At 40.1% G+C, this 21,170-nt stretch overlaps 2 protein-coding genes across 2 annotated transcripts; one reads left to right on the top strand and one right to left on the bottom strand.

The window, feature by feature from the left end:
• The first annotated feature begins 2,356 nt into the window (after nt 1-2,356).
• sort1b (sortilin 1b) lies at nt 2,357-19,066 on the top strand. Its single transcript, XM_031286328.2, has 20 exons — nt 2,357-2,986; nt 6,832-6,891; nt 7,126-7,199; nt 7,295-7,391; nt 7,482-7,643; nt 8,030-8,103; nt 8,962-9,011; nt 9,233-9,360; nt 10,146-10,290; nt 10,533-10,688; nt 11,172-11,278; nt 11,709-11,811; nt 11,917-12,088; nt 12,284-12,474; nt 12,608-12,797; nt 13,558-13,674; nt 14,347-14,455; nt 14,574-14,686; nt 14,817-14,946; nt 16,835-19,066. The coding sequence occupies exons 1-20, from the start codon at nt 2,714-2,716 to the stop codon at nt 16,847-16,849; spliced, it is 2,466 nt and encodes an 821-aa protein (XP_031142188.2). The 5' UTR covers nt 2,357-2,713; the 3' UTR covers nt 16,850-19,066.
• Nucleotides 18,403-20,440, bottom strand: ngrn (neugrin, neurite outgrowth associated). Its single transcript, XM_031286329.2, has 3 exons — nt 20,193-20,440; nt 19,980-20,090; nt 18,403-19,878 (listed from the first exon to the last, which is right to left on the bottom strand). Exons 1-3 carry the CDS (start codon nt 20,438-20,440, stop codon nt 19,290-19,292), a joined length of 948 nt encoding a protein of 315 aa, XP_031142189.2. The 3' UTR covers nt 18,403-19,289.
• Between the last annotated feature and the right edge of the window lie 730 nt (nt 20,441-21,170).

Here is a 21,170-nt window from a genome sequence, read left to right as displayed (position 1 = left end):
GGTAACAGCTGCAAAGAAACAAAACTCTTCATGGGGCTTCCAAAAAGGTGACATGCAAATATTTTAATTCCAAGTTGCAAAATGTCAATGAAATGAAATTATTCAGGTACAACATAATTTCTGTCTTAAAAAAACAAACTCAGGGTGAATATGTGTATCGTTAATGATATCTCAAGTCATTTTATAAAAAACTGTAAGTCTAAATATGTATATCCACCTAGAGTTGGCAGAGTGTAAAATGTCCAAAATGATCGAGAAGTGCACAGTGTACGCACTGTAATGGTAATTACTTTTCACTAGAGGTCACCATTTTTAGAGACACTGCATGAGCAAAGCCTAGCCTACATGATTGTATACTTGTGTTTCCAATGATTCCCATCAGTGTAGGCTGAACTCATTCACACACAGGCTGTTCATGTAATTCCATTAGTTTGGGTCAATGGAAAGGCTTGGTAAACCAGGACATTTAGGTACGCTTGGTTCCATCCCTTAATTTGCCCACTGTCTCACAACACACTGTGCAGCCAAAAAGGAAAATCTGGGTCCTTGTAGAAAGGCACAGTTCTCATTCTAACAGAGTATATCTTGAAGGAATAAGAGTGGCTTTGTTCTCCACCTTTTAATAGTTGGCTGGGCTGCCATGGGGGAGGGGCTGCACCTCCATTGTATGGTCCTTTGTGGAGGAATGCTGCTCTACAGATTAGATTGTTTGGCTTTCTGAGTGAATCTGGAAATCAAGAAATACGCAAGCAAGACTTGATACATACAATTGGATATTCCTGATGCTCAAATGCACATTTGAGTGTAGCTACGCTGTAGATCCAAATTCAGGGCTTCAGGGTTTTTAGTCAGGGTTATTGAAACATGTTCAACATCTTATTTTTTTCAGTTGTGATGTGATGACACCTTTTTGTTGTTGCAGGCGTGCAAACTTGTCGAACAGGTTGTGCCACAAAGGCTAAACATGAGCATAATCAAATACTCAGTGTCATGACTCAGTATCTAATCAGATCCTTCTACTAAACAGAGTTGCAGCTGTCCCACTGCTGACAGGCAACAAATCTCATCTCGCCCAACTGGAAGTTCACAAAATAGATGACCTGCTGGCACACTACACGGGAAAACTTAAAACTGTAAATTATTATATTTGGTGTACAGTTTGAGGTCTGTAAGGCAAGGCAGCTTTATTTGTATAGCACATTTCAGCAACAAGAAAATTCAAAGTGGTTTACATAAAACGTTAAAGAGCAGTTAAAAATATGAAATTGATAAAATACAAGAATAAAAGTTCAGTGTAAGTGCAGTATAAGAAATGTATTTGATACATTTGTATGAATCTGTTCAATCAGGCCCATGGCGGCTATAGGGTACTGGATTTTTTTCTGTATCACATGACCAGTAGTCATGGGTTTATTATGACCCACTGTCCCATCACATGCACTAATTTAATCAAGAACTCATTGCAACCAACAAAATGAAAAAAAAATATAATTTAAGAATTCAGCAGGCTATACAAAAACATACACTCTAATTTATTTGCAGGAGTGAAGATAATATGAGGTTCATTTTCTACTTTGACCCTGTTCTTCTTAAATACGATGAGCCAAATCACATCTTCAGTTATCTCAAAATTGTTAAGACTGGAGAACAGAGACATAAATCAAATACTGTATTCAAGAAAATATGTTCATGTCTGTATTAAGGACTTTCTTTCAAAAATATCAGCCATAAAAGGGGCCAAATAGTCATTTGTTACAAGACATTTCTACAACAAATGTCAATATATCACATTTTTTTCTCCAGTGTTTTACTTTTCAATTCATTGATGGCAAGACTGTTCCACTGGTGGAGATATTACAGATTCAGTGTGATTTAATATATTTATTGAGCCTCCCAACATCACACCAGACCCAAATGTTCAATCCCTGACAAAGTGATGGCACAAGTGTGAAGAAATGATACACGTTACACATTGTATATGTAGTTTAGACTCATTCAAGAAATTGACCTCATTAATTCAAAACATGTATGGTTTTTGGACATCTATTGGTTTTAATGTGTGGACATGTAAGATGTTTCCCAGAGACATTTTCACCTGTGAATTCTGTGCTTACTTTACTTACCTATAAACTATATACAAAATACAATAAACGAATACTATGATAATGCCATTTCAGCTTTAAATGAAGTGGCTGGATGGAGTTACATGATAGTATTGCTCAACCTATATTTGACAGCTAATTGTGCAGCTCCTCTGTTTGACACTGCCTTTTCAGAATTGATCCAATCAAAACAGCGGATAGTTGGACAAGAATAGAAGATCAGCCAATCACAGCGGCTCCTCTCTGCATAGAGCGTTACGACTCGCAGACACAATTTGTGCGATCGTTACACTGTATCATGTTAGCTAGGGAGTTGCAGTGCAATAATTGGTGTTAAATACTCCGGTCAATTTTGCAAAATTGCGATTGTTTTTTCTGGTTTGATCATTTTTCTGCTGCTGTGCAGGGAAAAGTCGGAGCTTTGAGGGCGCTCCGTGTTTTCAAAGCCCGAAATAATCGCTGTCAGGAGGACTACTGTTTTGTTGATGTCATCCACGGCAGAGCTGTAGCGACCTTCAATTTTTAGACAAGACCAAGATAAACAAAGACTGGTTTTGAGGTGGTATTTTTCGTGTTTGTTTTTTTTTATTTGCCAGACAACTGCAACGAGGATGGGACTTTTGCTGCACTGTGTCCTGCTGTTATCTGTTTTCACTTTCACAGCCAGTTTAGATGTTCAGCAGGGATCCGAACCCTTCGGACAGTCGTTTTTTTTAAAGCATTCAAACATTGGCAAGAGAGCTGCGAACATCGTAAAGAGGTCTCTGCCTGCCTGGCTGGCTGCATCACCAGGTCACAAGATAAAACGAAGAAGCACCGAGCAGGGCGACTCCTGCAAAGCTCTTCAAGGATCTGACACCAAGTTAGCAGACAACACCCACAGTGTAAGTTACCAGCTAAGGTCCTGTTACTCTTCGCACGTCTGACAATTAAATGAGCCTATGATGCGCAGGTGCTAACCAGGTGCACGAGAATAGGCCTAATCAGCTACCCAGTGTCCTCAGAAACCTAGCTACTGATGGGCTGTTTTTCATTCATCTGTAAGCCCTAGAGCCCGGGATAACAGTTAGTACATAGGCCTATTGCACTGTAGATTTATTTCCCTGCTGTAAAACAAAAACGTGACTTCAGAGTGTGTCATGTCTTTTCCTACAAATTCCCCCAACCTCAAACAGCCATTAGAAGTGACTAGCATCTTGCCTTTTCTGTTGGCTACCAGTTTAACTGCCATGCATATTTATTTATATTTTACCATTTGGTGCTGTGAAATATGGTGTAGTGAAACAGTAGGCTAACACCGCCTAGTTTCCTCATGCTTTAAGACCTACGTAGGCTCCACTGAAGCACTACCAGAATGGTTCAACCTCTCAAATGCTCAACTAATGGCCTTGGCCTATATGTTATTCTTCTCAAGGATGCAGTAGCTGTATTCTGTAGACCTATTTGAGGATCCCACTGCCTGAATCTGCCTGAATGTTGACAGGGAAATTGGCCCAGTGGGATCCATGTGACTGGCTGTGTGGTAGTTATTTTGTAATTAAAAGCTGTGTTTGTGTGGTAGTGAAAGCAGTTAGCAAGCAGAGGGATGTTTCACAAAACCAAGATAAGGGATTAAGCTGGGATTTCCCAGTTATCCTGGCTTAATTAAGCCTTGACTTGGTTTTTACAAAAGCAGAGGCACCTAAGTTACCATGGAGATTTATTCTGTACAGCTAGCCTGCTCCTGACCAGGCTAACAGCCAGGATTTGTTAATCCTGGAGCCTTTTCTGTTCACTCCGCAGTGGTTTTACCCTATTGTTATCAGCCTGCATTAAAATACAACATGTGCATATTGCTGTTCATTTACATACTGTTATTATTTAAAGTTGTGCACATTATTTTTTATAATTATTAATATGACAGTCATTGTTACTGTTATATTGCTGTATGAAGACTGCTGTTCATATTGTTGTTAGAAGTTTGGTGAATATATTATGATAGTTGTTAACTGCCATAAAATAAAGTTGCCAAATGTGTTTTTTAAATGAAGTCAGTTACTAAGGGCAATATATAAAGTGCTGTACATGTGTGTTTCTATGGTGGACCAATGCACCTTAAATTATTTTAGTTGATTAATTGTTTTTGTATTCTTCAACAATAAAGTATTCAATAAATTGGCATTCTTAGCACACAATTTGTGTTGTCCAGTAAACTGGGACTATAATTTGGGAGGCTTGTACAGTTATAAAAACCTATCCTAATTGTACAATCCTCCTTAATTATAGTCTTAGTTCACTGAACCAATAACTATATAGTGTAGACTACTATACATTCATGTAACAACAGGGAGAGGACACCCCAATGTTTTTTGCCCTTATATTTTGCTGGGGGGAAATAACTGATTAATATACTGTTACATTCATGTTTACAGTGTGCGTTATATTTATCACTTAATTATCTTTAGGCCTATAGTTTCTAGAGTTTAGAGTCCAATTTCTTCAGTGTCTTTCTTTTATATGTCCATATATACAAGGGAGCAAAGCATATAATATGTAAAGAAGGAAACTCGTCCTATTTTTAAAAAAAAAAAAAAAAACACGTGAAAAAAAGCAGATAATAGCGGACCGACTGAATGATAGTCTAAAAATATACATTTATGAACTATTGCTCTTAACTGAAACCATTCAATGAGTCATTTGCAAAAACGAACAGTTGTACACTTTGCATTAAAAGCGAGCAGTGGAAGTTAATAACTTAGGTAATTTATATTTTAGCCCATGAGAGAGAGGGAGAAACAATTTATTTACTCATCATATTCTAGAGTTGTAGAAAATGGATCTTTGGGGTAAATTTCCTGAGTAACATTATCTTCTGCTTATTTTTAAGGCAAAGAGTACAACGGTTAATTTGTGCAAATGATTAGTAGCCTAATCCCTGAATGGTATGATTATGATGGTTTCAATTCAGAGCAGTGGTCAGTTAATGTATATTTTTAGGCTACGTACGCATTCAGTCGGTCCGCGATCGTCTGCCTCGCTTTCTCTCGCTGTTTCATTATAGCGCCGTGTTTCTTTCTTCTTCTTTTTTTTTTTTTTTTTTTTTTTTTACAAATAATGTGTTTCACGTTATCATACTTCCACAAGAAGATGCTGCTTACTCTGTATAAAGTATGAACAATGTGTATTCTCCATTTTAGCATCAGTAAATCTGTTATCAACCTTGCGGTCTGTTAAGGAAAGCCATGAACGTGCATCTATCCGAAATACTTAAGCCTGGCTAGGGCTGGGCAATATGGAGAAAATCAAATATCACAATATTTTTTACCAAATACCTCTATCGATACAGCAACGATATTGTAGTGTTGACTATTGGTGCTTTCACAAAATATTTACATATATAATCATCAGTAATGTGGATATAATGTCTTAAGTGGGTATAGGCAAATAATAGAACAGTTACAACAGTCTGGTAAGTTCAGAAAATGACATCACTTTACTGTAATGTAGCCTAAAACCAGGAAAAGACAACACTTATGCCAAATCACGATATTACAATATCCAAAATCTCATAGACTGTATATAAGAAGCAAAATCTAAGACGATATCTAGTCTCATATCACGAAATCGATATAATATCGATATATTGCCCAGCTCTAAGCCTGGCTTGACCTAGTCGCTCCTCCTCAGCCTGGCTTTGCCTTCGTGAAACGCACCAAGCCAGGCTGCACAGATTAGACTAGGTCGAGCCTCGCTTTATCGGTTATCCTGGATTTATAAATTCTGTTTTTGTGAAACAGCCCCCAGGGAGTCTGTTTTCACTTGCACTTAAATCCTGGATAGGAGAGTAGGCTAAATTTGGTCTCGCCAGATGTGTAATGGAATTTACTGTTTTAGCAGAGACTTTACCCAGGAAGTAAACACATCCAAATGATTGCAGCTTAACTATGCAATGCTCTCCTCAAAACAAACAGGAGGCTGACCTCAGCAGAGTCCTGTGCTACTTATTTGCCTAGCTCCTCATTTCCATGTGATCAACTTTGCATTACAGTCTTTGTATACTTGGCCCTGGTAATCTAAAGTTGACAGAATTCTTTGAGGCTAAGCTTCGTCGTTCCCCTCGAGGTTACGGTTGCAGGTCCCATTGGTACTGGAGCTGCTGAAAGAGACCTGCCTTAGACAGTTTGCGAATTTTCACCTGGTTGAAAAACAGTGGGCCACTGAATGGGTTTTTCAGGAATCGACTTTTCTATCGGGGAACTGGACTCTCTAATAATGAAAGCAAAAGTTTTTTTTGTTAGAGCCACATTGCTAAATTTATGGGATTCGCACAAAACTATTGTCAGAGTGAAAGTCTGACCTCCTTCTTGACCTCAGTTTTTAAGGTGGTATTCAGTAGCTGCATTCAGAAGTATGAGAGCTAAGAGCAATTGGCTAGAAGACTTGTGCTTTCTGAAATGCTTGCCGGGTCTGGGAAGTGGTGCTTCACTTTTTACAGTTCATCTAGCCTATATACTTGCTTGACCACATGGTGAGAGGAAACACGGTACCAGTCAAAGCAAAAATACAGTAGAGGCAAAATTCACAAATAGGGTTTGACTGCAGTTTATACTTCATCCCTTCTTGCACGTTAGACTCAAACTCCTCTCTTAATTCACACAGTAGCATTCACACAGCTATTTATTAATTCTGCTCAACTGGTGTTGTGATTATTAATATGTTTATATTTAATGTATTATAAATCTTTTCTCAGTATACCTTCAAAGACCTGAGTGGATCAGTGTCGTTGGCCTGGGTTGGAGATGGAACAGGGGTGAGTGTTATTTTCTCACTTGTCTCTCATACAGTGTTGTTCCTTTTGTGACGTGAGTAGGACAAACTTGGCAGGATTATTCAGTGAACTGCATCTGCATGAAAGTGACAGGGTAGTCTGCCTGCAAAGAATCTTGTAGATTACATAATGAGTTCCCTCACATCAGGGTCTCATTCACATTAATAAATGTTCTATGCTCCACTTTCCTTAAACTGAACCTTCTTTTCTTGGCAGGTCATCCTGGCTTTGACAACTTTTCAGGTGCCCTTCTTCATGATAAGACTCGGGCAGTCCAAACTCTATCGAAGGTAAGTCTTATGATCTCACCTGTTGGAAAAAAACACCATAGTTTGTATTTAATTTGCATTTAATTCGTCTGCAACTACTGTATTTTGTCTGCCAGTGAAAACTACGGGAAGACATTCGAGGATGTGACCAACCTCATCAACAACACCTTCATCAGATCAGAGTTTGGCATTGCTATCGGGAACTCTGGGAAAGTAAGTCATTCTGTAATGTGCGCCTGCTGTAAAGAACCTTCGTCATCTTGTACGATTTCATCAGTCTGAATTTTGGACTCTGGCTTGTAGGTGATCCTGACAGGAGAGGTGTCTGGAGGTCATGGGTCTCGGATCTTTGTCTCCGATGACTTCGGAAAGACATTCACCCCGCGGGACCTGCCCTTTAACCCCCTGATGCAGATCACGTACAACCCTGACAATTCCAATGTGCTGCTGGTCCTCAGCAACAGCGTAAGTAGTGAATGTAACAGAGCTAAAGATTTTGTTTGGAAAGTAACCAGTTTGGATGTAAGTTAACTTGTCTATATAAACTTGAAAGATCCAGTACTGTTCTGTGTGTGGGTATCTCAGAATAGTAATTTGTAAATCTGTCAATAATTTAAGAGGCTAAGCTACCTTTTTCATGGCCTGTTGTAAAACTCTTAAGCTTAAGACTCCTAGGTAATCATTTGTTTGTACAGAGTACATATATTAAAATGGCTATGGTGTTTATGGGCAGCTCCAGTATACCAAGTTCTGTGTGACCTGTGTAAACAGTGGCGTCATTGCAGTTGAACCACGAGTTCATCATTTAATCATTTTAAATCTTTTTTATCAATCTTTTTTTCTGTTGCCAGTATGAACTGTGGCTGTCTGAAGATTTTGGCAGCAACTGGAAAAAGATCCACGACACGGTGTGTCTTGTGAAATGGTAAGAGACGAAACAAACTTTTTCATGTGCTTAGTGAACAAACAGTAATGATATTCAATAACCCCAAGTATCTCAGGGAAATACTTCTATTCTTGGAGAATAGGGAGGAGTGTAAGAACGCCATTATTATTGGTCTGGTGTGCAGCAAAGATTTTAAGAAGTGATATGGTATCTGTTAGTCGTCTGTTTTCTAGACATCGTTCCTCCAACAAGCTAATTATTACAGGTAGTTGAAGACCCTGAAGTTCTACCTCTCTCTTTACTGTTTTGGTGTTATTCGGTTTAATATGTAATATCCTTTAATAACCTTAGACAAACATGTCCCTAGATTTTCTCACGTAGACTTTTATTGTTGCTCTACCTTGGTAAAATAGGCAGTGAAACTGCATTGCAGTGCAGTCAGTGGCTGTTTGCCTAGCTCTGTCTTGACCAAGCCCTCGCCACACTCTTGTGATTTTAGAGGCACTTCCTGGTATGTAGGCCTATCGCTTAGTAACCTTGGCAGCTCTAAATATCTTTTAGGCTGTGTTTTCAAGTTCACTGTACTTGAGAGAACTGTATGTATAAAACAGTCTTTCTTTCATTACTATGCCAAAGACATTGTTCTGAACAGGCTCCAGGAAAATGGGTCATTTTAATCTGGGGCAGGAGTTTTCTAAAGACAAAGCACACCACTCACAAGACAGTAAATATTTAGAAAGGGCTTGGCTGTATGCTGGTTGTGTTTGATAGGCCATGTCATGTGATGCTTACTTTCACAATGAAGCAAAACCTATTATGGGAATAGATGGAGAATGCACAAAAACTAATTTATTATAATAATAAAATAAATATACATACTTTCCACTCTGATTCTAGGGGGAGGAAAAATACCATCTTCTTTACAGCCAACCACAACGGATCCTGCAGTAAGTGATCCCTTTAACCTAAAATGAAAATGTAGCATGTGTAACTTTTGTGTCTTTTTACACACACAAATGGTATCAAGATTTTGTTTATCATTTAGTCTCATATTCCTTGTAAATGCTATATGTAACTATTAGTTACACTTGTACATTTTCATAATTTTCAACATTTCAAACATAATTTTAAGTTGTCCTTTTTTTTTTTTTTTTTTTTTTTTTTTTAGCTGATCGGGGAATGCTGGAACTGAAGAGGTCGACAGACTACGGTAAAACCATTAAGACTGTCGCCAATAAGATCTACTCCTTCGGCCTGGGTGGACGCTTCCTCTTTGCCTCTGTAATGACAGGCAAGGTCAGTATACAGTATGTGCATATCACTAGCAGATACAGAAACATGATCAGGCATCCAGTGGGAAAATATTAATTGTTTGGACCTTTTATGTTTGTAAGAAAAAACTTCAGTCTGCTCAATTTGAAATACAGTAGACTCTGGTGAGGTGAGATATGTCATGCTGAACCTCTAGATCGTAAAATAGATTCCACGTCATGGGGAATACTTCTGCATATGTGAAAAAAAGTTGTATAAAGCCTTTTTTGGCTCTAAAGGGAGCTGCACAATATCTGCTAAATTGCCTTCAGGGATGTCAGTTGAGTCAGCGTCGGTTGGGCTGAAGACTACAAGTAACACTTCTATAAAAAAATCAGGGCTATGGAGTCAAAAAGAAGGGATCTCAACAGACCTCTGTAGCCCGCTCCTCATCTCTGCTTGAGGCTAGCGGCTCGAGGCTACGTTAGCCGCTTCTAGTACAACCCACCTAAATCTCCAGCCATAGTTTCTGTGGTTGAATTGCATTGTGGGTAATGTTTTCTCCAGGTTTTGACAAGGACGAAAAATATATATGAGCATATATGAATAGTTTGCTATTGTGGTTATTGTTACACTCAAAATACATAGCGCTCACGACACATATTGTGTTTCTTTTCCTTTGCCTGGTTTTATAAATGTAAGTTAATTTGCATGAGGTTCTTACCCTCCAAACTGCTCTTTTTCTTCTTTTTCTTTCTTTCTTTCTTTCTTTCTTTCTTTCTTTCTGTCATTCTCCCTGTTTTTCTTTTTTCCCGCCTCTTTCTCTGCAGGGCACTCTGAGGATGATCTACGTGTCAGTGGACCAGGGTGAGACGTGGAACATGGCCCAGCTGCCCCCTGTTGGTCACGAGCAGTTCTACTCCATCCTGGGAGCGAACGATGAAATGGTCTTCATGCATGTCGACGAGCCAGGAGGTCAGTCCATAAAAAAAAACCTCACCTGTTTGCAGTAATAATATTTAAGAGTAGGGGACAGTGTTTGTTTGCCTGTGTAGAGAATGCAATTTTTTAAATGACATGTACTTTTGGCCATGTAGAGAACTTTCACCATATAAACTCCAATATTTCATTATTTCAAGTAACCATCTCTGAAACTCTGCATCTGAATTTTCTCTCCAGTATGTGTGAACTAATTTGTTTCTTTTCTACGTCCACAGATACCGGATTCGGCACCATTTATGTGTCGGATGACCGGGGCACTGTGTACTCCAAGTCATTGGAGCGCCACCTTTACACCACCACGAATGGCGATACAGACTTCACTAACGTCACCTCCCTGCGAGGAGTTTTCATCACCAGTGTCCTGGCAGAAGGTAGCTCTATTCATGTGCCTGTGCTTAGATAAAGGAATAACAACACATGCCTGTACTCAACTTCCCCTCAGTAAAACATACACATAACTTCTCCATTACATACCGGGGGGAGGGTGTTAAGTAAATATTTAATTAGCTGTTCAGTGTTAGATTTGCTGTTTTTCTGATGCGGCTGACTGACACTTCTCCAGAAATACCACATCACCAGCTAAATCTAATCTCAATCATGTCTGCTGCTCACTGTATTTTCTTTAAAAAAAAGCTCCTCTGTCTTTCTCCTTATATTTTAAACTACTCTTTTTCTTACCTCCACTCTTCTACACGACCATTCTGTGGTTACATGATTATTGCCAAGGCTTACTCTAGCTTACTTGTAATTTCGGGGCAACTGAATTTAAGCTTTATTTACACACATTGTTTTTTGTTAGGAGTATCAGCTAAATGCTTAAGACTGCCTGTATATATGATGTCTTGTTGTTCCAGATAATTCTGTGCAGTCTGTGGTGTCGTTTGATCAGGGAGGGGAATGGGTTCCCCTGCGGAAACCTGCCAACAGCAAGTGTGATGCTACAGCCAAAGACCCAGACAAGGTAAGGAGAGGAAACTGGTGTGTCTGGAGAAAAGAACAAAGATAGTTTGTTGTTAGTTGATCAGTCTTGATGGAAACTGTGTACTTTGATGAATTAAGTTTTGATAAACCTAAATTTGGATTGCAGTGCCAAAAAGGCCAAACAGGGGCGACCTCTAGCTCTAGGTTCGAATCCGACCTGTGGGTTCGAATCCGACCTGTGGCCCTTGTCATCCCCCATCTCTCTCCCACCTTTCCTGTCTATCCACTGTCACTCTGAAATAAAGGGAAAAAAGCCCCAAAAAATTATCTTTATAAAAAACAAAAAGGCCAAACAGTACATTTATTGTGGCAGTATTTGTTCTTTTTCATGTTATTTCCCCCCCCACCTTTTACAGTGTTGGTACTATAAACAGTCAGATACCAAATGCTGCTTGTGTTTGTGTCTATAGTGCAGTCTCCACATCCACGCAGCCTACAGTATTGCTATGAAACTGAATGTCCCCATGCTGCCTCTGACTGAACCAAACGCTGTGGGTCTCATCTTAGCTCATGGTAATTCTCAATTCAGAGTTTTCATACCAAGTTTTACTGGAAGTTATTTAATTGAATAAACTACATATTTTTTTGCCATCTGACCATTTCTGTGTATTTCATAAGGGAGTGTTGGTGATGCCATCTCAGTGATGAAGCCTGATGTGTATGTGTCTGATGATGGGGGGTACACCTGGATGAAGGCCCTCGATGGGCCCCATCACTATGCCATTTTGGACTCTGGAGGGCTGCTGGTTGCTGTGGAGCAAAGCCCCACTCAACCTATCAACGTGATCAAGTGAGTTACAGTCAGAGGAGCCGTTTGTATTTGCTGATGCTTGGAGTCTGTTTTTCTTTTTCTTTATGTGATTTATATGTTCTCTGAATTTAATTGAAATTGCATGCTATACAACTCCCTCTCACATGTTATTGCTTGACTTTAAAGTTTGTTGGGGTTATGCTAATGTTTGGTTATGCTTCAATGTTCTGACAGATTTTCTACTGATGAAGGACAGTGCTGGCGTGCTTACACCTTCACCAAAGAGCCCATCTACTTTACTGGGCTGGCATCAGAGCCGGGAGCTCGATCCATGAATGTCAGTGTCTGGGGCTACAGAGACTCCCTGCTCAGCCAGTACTGGATCTCCATCACCATTGACTTCAGGGATCTTCTCACTAGAGACTGTGAGTGACATGAGAATATGTTTGATACAACAAACTGACTTTAATGCATTTGTGTAAATGTGAAGATGATTTGTCAATTTTCGGCGATCTGTTTGAGATTATATGTAAACAGAGTGAATATTGATGTACGTAGGTGATGACAAGGACTACGTGCAGTGGTTGGCCCACTCTGATGACATCAGTGACCCCAATGATGGTTGCATGCTGGGCTACAAAGAGAGGTTTCTGCGTCTCAGGAAGGACTCTGTTTGCTGGAACGGACGAGATTATCAGGTCAACACCCAGCCAACCCCGTGTCCGTGCACCCTGGATGACTTCCTGTGGTAAGACATTCCTTGTGTCCCAAATCCATACAACATACTAATTATATACAGCATATGCTACATGCCAATTGTCGTAGTATACTGTTTTGCAGTTAGTATACAAAATAATTCATTTAACCACTTCTAACAGGAAGTGATGCAATCAATCGTGCAATGTTGGACGTCCATCGAACTCCAATTTAAACTTCACAAATAGGAAACAAAATATATTTAGCCTTGTCACCACTATACACAATTTTGTTTTTCCATCATTGAGCAGCTCTTCCATTGCTTTTGTGCAATGCATTGTGGGAGAATATTATCCATCAACAGCAGCGCATTCAAAAATCGACTGTGTTTAGCATGCATTTCTGTCTGGTTTGACTATACTTCACTTATACCAAAATATCCTGCTGAGATAGAGGTACTGCTAACTGGCTGTGATGGCTTTTTATTCAAAGTAAAATTACTGGTGTAAATGTCCTCTCTGTAAAGTTCATTCAAATGTGATTAACTTCAAAATCTGACATGGCAGTGTTCATACAAAATGGTTTCACTTTAAAACATTAAATGGAGCAACTTGAGGAAGAGTCCACATTGAACATGCCAAACTGGTATTCATTAGCAGTGTAAAAGTTTCCTGGAGAGGATTTTCCCTTCAAGTAAAAATTAACTGTGAAAGTACTGAGCCAAACAATTGGTCATTTACAGACACTAGAGTAAAAGTAGGTTATTTTTTCCACCTTTGCTTACCATCCTGGCATCTTCCGATCCTTTGCAGTGATTTTGGATACTACCGTCAAGAGAACAGCTCGGAGTGTGTGGAGCAGCCGGACCTGAAAGGCAAAGTGCTTGAGTTCTGTCTGCACGGCAAAGAGGAACTTCTGCAGACCAGTGGGTAAGTGAATGTGTTGACCCTTTCCTTTGATCATAGATGTGATGTCACACAATTTGCTTGTTGATTAGCTTCAACTTCTCTGTAATTGTGTAGTAAATATTAATATTAAAACCGATACTGTGTAAAACATATATTGTACAAGGCCAAGGCCAACACCACTGCCACATTTTATGGTAGAGAGAGTGACAGAGAAGTTCTCGGTGTTTGTCAGAGGAGACACGTGATAAGGAAGTAACTGTCATGCAGAAGTCATAGTCAGAAGTCAGAGATAGCAGATGGGGGTGAAAGTGAGTCTCATGTTTTCAATGAGGAAGAGTCAATGCTGCCCATAAAAGCAAAGGACATTTTTGGTAAATCGTGTTTGCTGCACTGCACACAGGCTGACTTAATAATAGTAAATGAATAATTGTTAGACAGAAGGTTATGAAAATCCAGTTAAACCATTATGTGCAATAGGGAGGGTAGGCTGTTGCAGCATTACAGCTTAATTTATATGTATGTAATTGTGATCATGAATACATTTGCATAATAATATATAAGACTTTGTATGATAACTATGAACCGTTTTAAACTGATTCGCATTTGAACGAGACAAGTATACAGTTTTTTTTAGTCACAGTTGCAAACCTCCAACTAACTGTCATACACTCTTGACGTGCCTTTGGTCCACAGCTATAGGAAAATCCCTGGAGATAAATGTGAGGGAGGAAATATGCCCGAGCGTAAAGAGATAGACCTCAGTAAGAGGTGTGTGAGTGACCTGGTGGGCCCTGAACTTCTGGTCAGTACCTCTGCCTGCTTCTGGAAAATGTTATGAATATAGATTTATCCGTGCTGTATGTTTGCCTACAGTATATCCACTTTTACCTACTTTTGTTGTCTGCTGTTGTTTTTAACAGATAGACAGTCGCTCCTCCAAGTCTGTACCCATTGTGATGACGGTCATCGTCGTCATGCTGCTGATCATTGCAGCCGGAGTTGTCTTCATCAAGAAATATGTTTGTGGTGGCAGGTTAGTGTGTCTTTCCACAAATAGTCCAGTTCATAACCAAAACCCGTCTACAGGAGCAACTGTCCAGGTGTTGAATGTGTTTTCCAGATGATTTTAAGTACACTGACAGTATTTTGAATGTGTCCGACAGGTTCTTGGTTCACAGATACTCGGTGCTGCAGCAGCATGTCGAGGAAAATGCTGTTGATGGGATGGACGACCCGCTGGAGACCAACCACACTCAAAATGGCAAGATAGAGTTTCATGACGACTCAGATGAGGTACAGTGGATACCTTTTCCTCATATTTGGGCTAAGATAGACACATGGGTACCAGGTTTTTCTTCTAAGACTGAGCCATTGTTTAGCAGTGGAACAAATAGCATGTGGTATATTTTCAAAGCTTGCTGCTTGCTTGATGTCATGTAGAAAAGTAGTTAGACACAGTAAACAACAAAACCACGGGGCGACCACTAGCTCACCCAGTAGAGTGTGCGCCCCACGTGGGCTGAGTCCTTGGCAGCGGCCATGGGTTTGAATCCGACCTGCGGCCTTTTGGTGCATGTCATCCTGCCTCTCTCTCCCCTTTCCTGTCTTCAAGCTGTCCTGTCAATAAAGGCCATAAAAGCCCAAAAAAAATCTTAAAAATAATAAATAAAAATAAAGAACCAAACCAGAGCCCAAATAATCTGAAACACACCTTGATGCTGAAGACAAATATCTTGAATCACTGTTGTTAACAAGAACAACAGAGAATAATTGCTAAATCAACCCTAGAAACTGTGTTTTTTCTTGGGTTTATTGATGTAGAAAGAAAACCTTTGCGTGTCATGGGCTTAATTTCTCAACCTATTAAACATTAAGGACACTACAGTGACGAAGCCATGATGTCCCGCAGTGCACTTCTAATGTACAGTCCCACCACCTGCTGTGACTGACGAACGTGTCCTATATAAGTAGTCAAGGTGTAGAAGGGAAGACTGTGACATAATATAATATGATACAATGATAATCTGATATTAGCTGATATTCGTTCTCTTAAGGCCCAGACACACAGATCCGATGGCCAAACGTCGGCAGAAAAGGTAGTTGGGCTGATCAGTCTCCCCAAATTGGTCGAAAAAAGTGCCTCGGAACACACCAAAGCGACCGCTAATCTGTATTGTCGCCCAAAATGAAAACCGGCAGCTGATTGGACGAGTGCGTCACGTGGGTCATGGACTGTCATGGCGGCTTGTTCAGAATACGATCTCATATTGTACTAAAATAGTTCACCGAAACGTGTTTCTGAAAACATTTTAAGCGAGAAATAGGCCATGCAGTTGCTGAATCTTCATTAATTTCATTGAGTCTTCATTTCAAATCAACAAAGGTCAGCTTAAAAGATTTTCATCAGATGTTGAGAGACTCTAGTCACGCTCATTCCGCTCCCTGTTTCCGGGTTAGCACTCTACCAATCAGATGGATCATTTGAGTCCGACTGCTGGCAGTGCCCGCCCCGCCGATTATACATGTCAAATCGGCCAAAATGAAGGACGACGGCCCCTCGGACGGACGACGGCACGGAACACACCAAACAGACTTGAGTCACTGACCTCGCCAGACTGTCCAACGGCCGATTATCGGCTCTGTGTGTCCGGGCCTTTAATGTGACCAATGGTTTCAGTGGAAAAAACCTCTGGTGGACAAACAAAGTAATGACACTGTTTCTAAAAAAACCTCTAACAAATCGTTGGCATTTCTGTACTTCAATTTGTGGTTATTTAGCAGTCGACATATCCACTGATACCAAAATAGCTCTGATAAGCTAACATAGCTGATACATCGCCCTGGACATCAGTCGGAATCAAGACTCCTCAAGGGTGGGGGGGAAGTCCTGCATTGCAGCTTTACACTCCAAATTTCTGTCACATATAATTTTTCAACAAAAGTGAAACTGTTTGAATACGACAGTAATCGTCCAGTGTAACGGTGAGTCAGGGCGTTGTAGCTTATATCAGAGCATGGTTTTATGTTATTGCTGCAAAGTGATGACCTAAACATGAATTCACCTACAACAAGGCCACTTGAGTAACCAAGTTAGGCACATCAGCAGACCTAACAAAATGGTTTCTTGTTTGCTCACCTGTGTTGGTTCTGGCTTCATTTCTGTGTTCTTGTCTTTACACAGGACCTGCTCGAATAGCAGGCACAACCTGCCGTGCAACTGAGCAACAGGTTTCCAGTTCCCTCTGTGGCCGGCCGCTGCTCCTGTAACTCTTTTGTCTCCAACTCCTTCTTCCTTTCACCTTCTAGTATGAGGTTTGGCCTCAGCTACCATAAGAAGAGTCTGCATCACTCTGCTGTCATCTATGAAGTATGAATGTAAGGAGGCTTCCTGTGACTAATGCCACAGATGAGGAGGAGGAAGGAGGGGTTGTAGTGTTGTGCTTCAGTTATTAATTACAGTATGTTGATTGAGTTTGAATCTCTAACTTATTTAATTTAGGAAACAAAGTACTGATGCAGTAATTTGAACTGCTGACAGAGGCAGATTAATGGGTTCTGAAGCCAAGCTAGTTGTATAAATCTACCACCATTGCATTACGGGTCTTGCCTCTCCCATCACCTGGGGGTGCTCCTGGAAATACTTCTCACTTCTGTTGAAGATCTGTGTCCTTTTTTTCATGCACTTGTACATAAACCTGTTTTTCTTTGCCATTTTCGAGGTGGTATCAATGTGGTTGGTGTTGAAAAAGATTGCTGTTGGTAGCTGGTTAATAACTCTCCCAAACCACTTCCCTACTTTTTAACAAAATATTTGTTGGTCAAAATGTGTGCCCCAAATGGCCAAGAGAATGTAAATGTAAGGTTTTCAGCCTCCTTATTTGTGAAATCACCTGTTGTAAACTATATTTGGAATACAATCCAGAATACTTTGACTCTGTGGCATTTAGAACCACGGTTGAAGTAATAAGACGCAAGTGGAAGGTTTATATTAGTTTTGATAGCAATAACAATGATTAGATTCATTATGTTGTCATTGCAAGTTAAGTAATCCTATTGGCACAATATCTCTCATGTATCCAGTTTCTCTGTTTTATGGATGGAAATGTCATTGCGTGAAACATTTTACGCATCAATGTATAGGGTGGTAAAGTGTGTCTGTTTCAAGACAGGATTTGTTCCAAAATGTATGTCTGCAGTTCTAACTGCCTAAAGCACAATGTCCTTTGTAAGCTTAGTTTGTAGTTCAACATTTTTCCTAAATGTGACCTAAAGATTAACGTGATAAGACTGTAATAATCACTGTAGTCTTATACAAGTCGTGTTTTATAATCATTTGAGCAGTTTTTGTACTAATGAACTTTTAAACTTGTGTAACAAATTGTGGTTTGAAGGTGTTCTGAAATAACAGAAATAATGGTTTAATAGTAAATATCTATAGATATTTTTACATCAAATTCAGATAACTGAGTACATTGATGTGATTCGGCGATAGAAGCAATAAGTAAAAACAGTTGAATCATCTTACTGTAGCATAATTAACACTGAAGCCTATAAGAGTTAACAGACACAGCTGTTGGGCTGTTTTTGGTTTTTGAAAGGTTCTCATTTCACAGTGAACTGCTGTTATTTCTCTTTAATCATCTTGATACTGCTGTCATTTTGAAGTTAAACTGGATTGGCCAAAGCCTCTCAACAGATCTGTCCTCTCTATCACGTCGTCTTACCAGGTTTTTTTTCCCTCTTTTAAGCGTTTGTTGCACAGTTATTTCTCTGTCTTGTGTTAAATACATTGCTTTCATACAGGTTCTTATTTATTTGTGATTTGCAGGTTCAGAGTGCAGTAAATTTGGATGTGGTTATATAAGTGCCTGGTGTGAGGATATGATGCGAGGCTCTCCCAATGTGTGGCCAGCATCTATGTACTGATTATTTATACCAGCTGATGTGTAACCAGTTCCATCCAGTATGTCAGTGACACCCCAAAGTTGCACTTGTTGCCTATGATGAATCCTTGAGCAGTGACAGACGTGTTTCATACGAGCTCCCATTGAACTGCATGTTAACCCCCTCTAAATCCACAGAGCTTTGTAAAGAAAATAGCCTACAATAACCTGGTTATTCTCTCTTTCATGACTTGGCACGATACATAATTTTGAGTGAAACTATGAAAAAGTGGATACAGGGTTATTATGTAGCAGCTATACACTGGAAGACACTAGGCGATTTCTTTTATGATGGTTTATTGCATTAAGTGAAAGTAACACGTTTTTCTTACAGTTTAAAACTGCTGTATAAATTAATAAATTGTGATGGTTTTGTAAATATACAAGGTTACATATTTGTATCTGCTATGTTTCTTCTGTATATTTGAGGCAATTTTCTTTGGGTTTTCAAATAAATTTATGTTCCTCTATTTTTTTGTCACCTGATTCATATTTTACAGCACCGTAAAAAATGTTTACAAAGGGATCAGTTACCAAAACACATTATGGTTGTAGGATGGCTGCTGCAAGCAGGTTGAGATACTCTTTAACTAAAGTTTCATTTGTGTCAGTAATAACTTGTTCAGAAAGTCACGGTGTTATAACAACCTGAACATCACACAGGCTTAGCCAACAGTTCAACACAGGAAGTCTTCAGATTCTATACAAAAAGTTGCCGTCTGCATCAAAGAAGTCATTCCCAACTTGCACAACAGGGTAAGGCTTTTCCATTTCCATAAACTCTTCAAGTTCTTCGTCTGTCAACAGCCGTCCATCCCAGCTATCCTCGTCCTCTTTTTCCTCCTCCGTAGGATTTGTGTTATAAGTGCTGTCCTCTTCTTTTGACCTTGTCACATGGACATCTTTACTAATACCAGCTCTGAAGTGTGTGGGCAGAAGAGTAACGGGGGCAGAACCCTTAGCCAGGAATCCAGAGCCTTCACCTCGAAGCATCAAAGTCTTGTCAGCCACAGGCACCATTGCACCTTCACTATTTCCAGATAGGAGTAGGGCTGAGGTGTGGTTTCCAGGCAGCTTCAGCCCGGCCTCCCCTGTCCCAACACCTGCAGGCAGCACCCGCTGACCCAGTCCAGCCATTACTTTGGCATCCTGCTGGACTTTTCTATCAGGAGGGGGGACAAACTTGCTCCTTAGGACTCTTAGGATGACATCAGGGGTGACAGAGTAGCCCTCAGCCAGACGATCTACTGTCCACTCATCTGGCTGCTCTTGCTTCAGATATCTGAAAAGTAACAATTTAAGCCTCAATTATGCAATTATCTTGAAAACAGGGAAAGCTATTTAATGGGTGAGTGATTAAATTGAGATAACAAAGCTATTTACCTGATCTGCTTTATAGCATCCCAGGTAAGCTTCCTCTGTGGAGCTCCTGGTGTAGTCATCTGCCTTCTCAGTATATGATATTTCACATTCTTCTGCCCCTTTCTCGCCTCGCTGAAAAACATGCAAGGTGGCTTATTTTTACATAGATTGTAAAGACAGCACACACAAAGCATTGTACATTATTGTATATACTAGAATAATGTTGACTCTTACTCAACCAAGGCCTGGAGCTTGTCTTCTACCTCCTCTGCATCCTTCAATCCAAGTTCATCATCAGGCATTTCATCGCTGTATCTTGGAGCACTGTTTGATACTCTGTCTCTGTGCACATGGCTCTGTCCCATCCGTGCATTGCTGGCTCCTCTGCTCGCAAATCGACAGCTGTTAATAGAAACTGAGGGCATCAATGACAGATCACCAAGCCTGGAGAGGAGGGAGAGGACCTGCAGAGATCGGGCCATGCTCACAAGACAGTGTGCCCTCTCTTTTTGAGCTTATATCATGACCTTGTTTTGCCAGAGAGGAGGTTCACACGCAGTCAGACACAAGTTACCGGGCATTAACGCACGTGCAATAGTCAAACTGTTTACTAACAGACCTTGTTCAGACCCTGCTTGTTGTGCTCACTGCTCACTAAGCCTAACTCAATTTCTGAAACTCGTGGATGTACTTCCGCAAACATGACTCATAGACGGTGCGGTACGCGAGTTTTGTTTTCCTAGGATGGCGAAGGCATGCGCTGCATCCATGTCACTCCCTGTATGTTTCTTCCGGTAATGTTAAGTAATTCCCCCTTTTTGGTTTGTTTTTGTTGTTGTTGTTGTTGTTGTTGTTGTTGTTTTTGCTTAGGTAATTCTTTCTTGTACATTGACAACATTTGTATTGTATCTACTCATGTATATTCTCGTTCCCCTACGAGTTTTGTATGTTGTTGATTTTTTGTCAATAAAAAAATAAAATAAAAAATAAATAAATAAAAGAAGGCATGTCCCGCTATACTCTGCCTCTGATTGGCTTACCCTGAATTGTTTTAACCCTAAACCTAACCAACCCAACCAAAGCAGGCAACGAGTACTAGCCAATCAGTGGGAGATTAGGGCGGGTTATGCCTTCGCCATCCTAGGAAAAATAAATTGGCGTTTGGCGTTTGGCGTGCGATGTAAGTTACTGTCATGGATGTATACTGCCCAC

Source organism: Sander lucioperca, chromosome 12 (genome assembly GCF_008315115.2).
Source record: "Sander lucioperca isolate FBNREF2018 chromosome 12, SLUC_FBN_1.2, whole genome shotgun sequence".
NCBI classification, from domain to species: Eukaryota; Metazoa; Chordata; class Actinopteri; order Perciformes; family Percidae; genus Sander; species Sander lucioperca.
The sequence above is the reverse complement of the archived record's forward strand: the minus strand, read 5'-3'. Positions and strand labels throughout refer to the sequence as shown.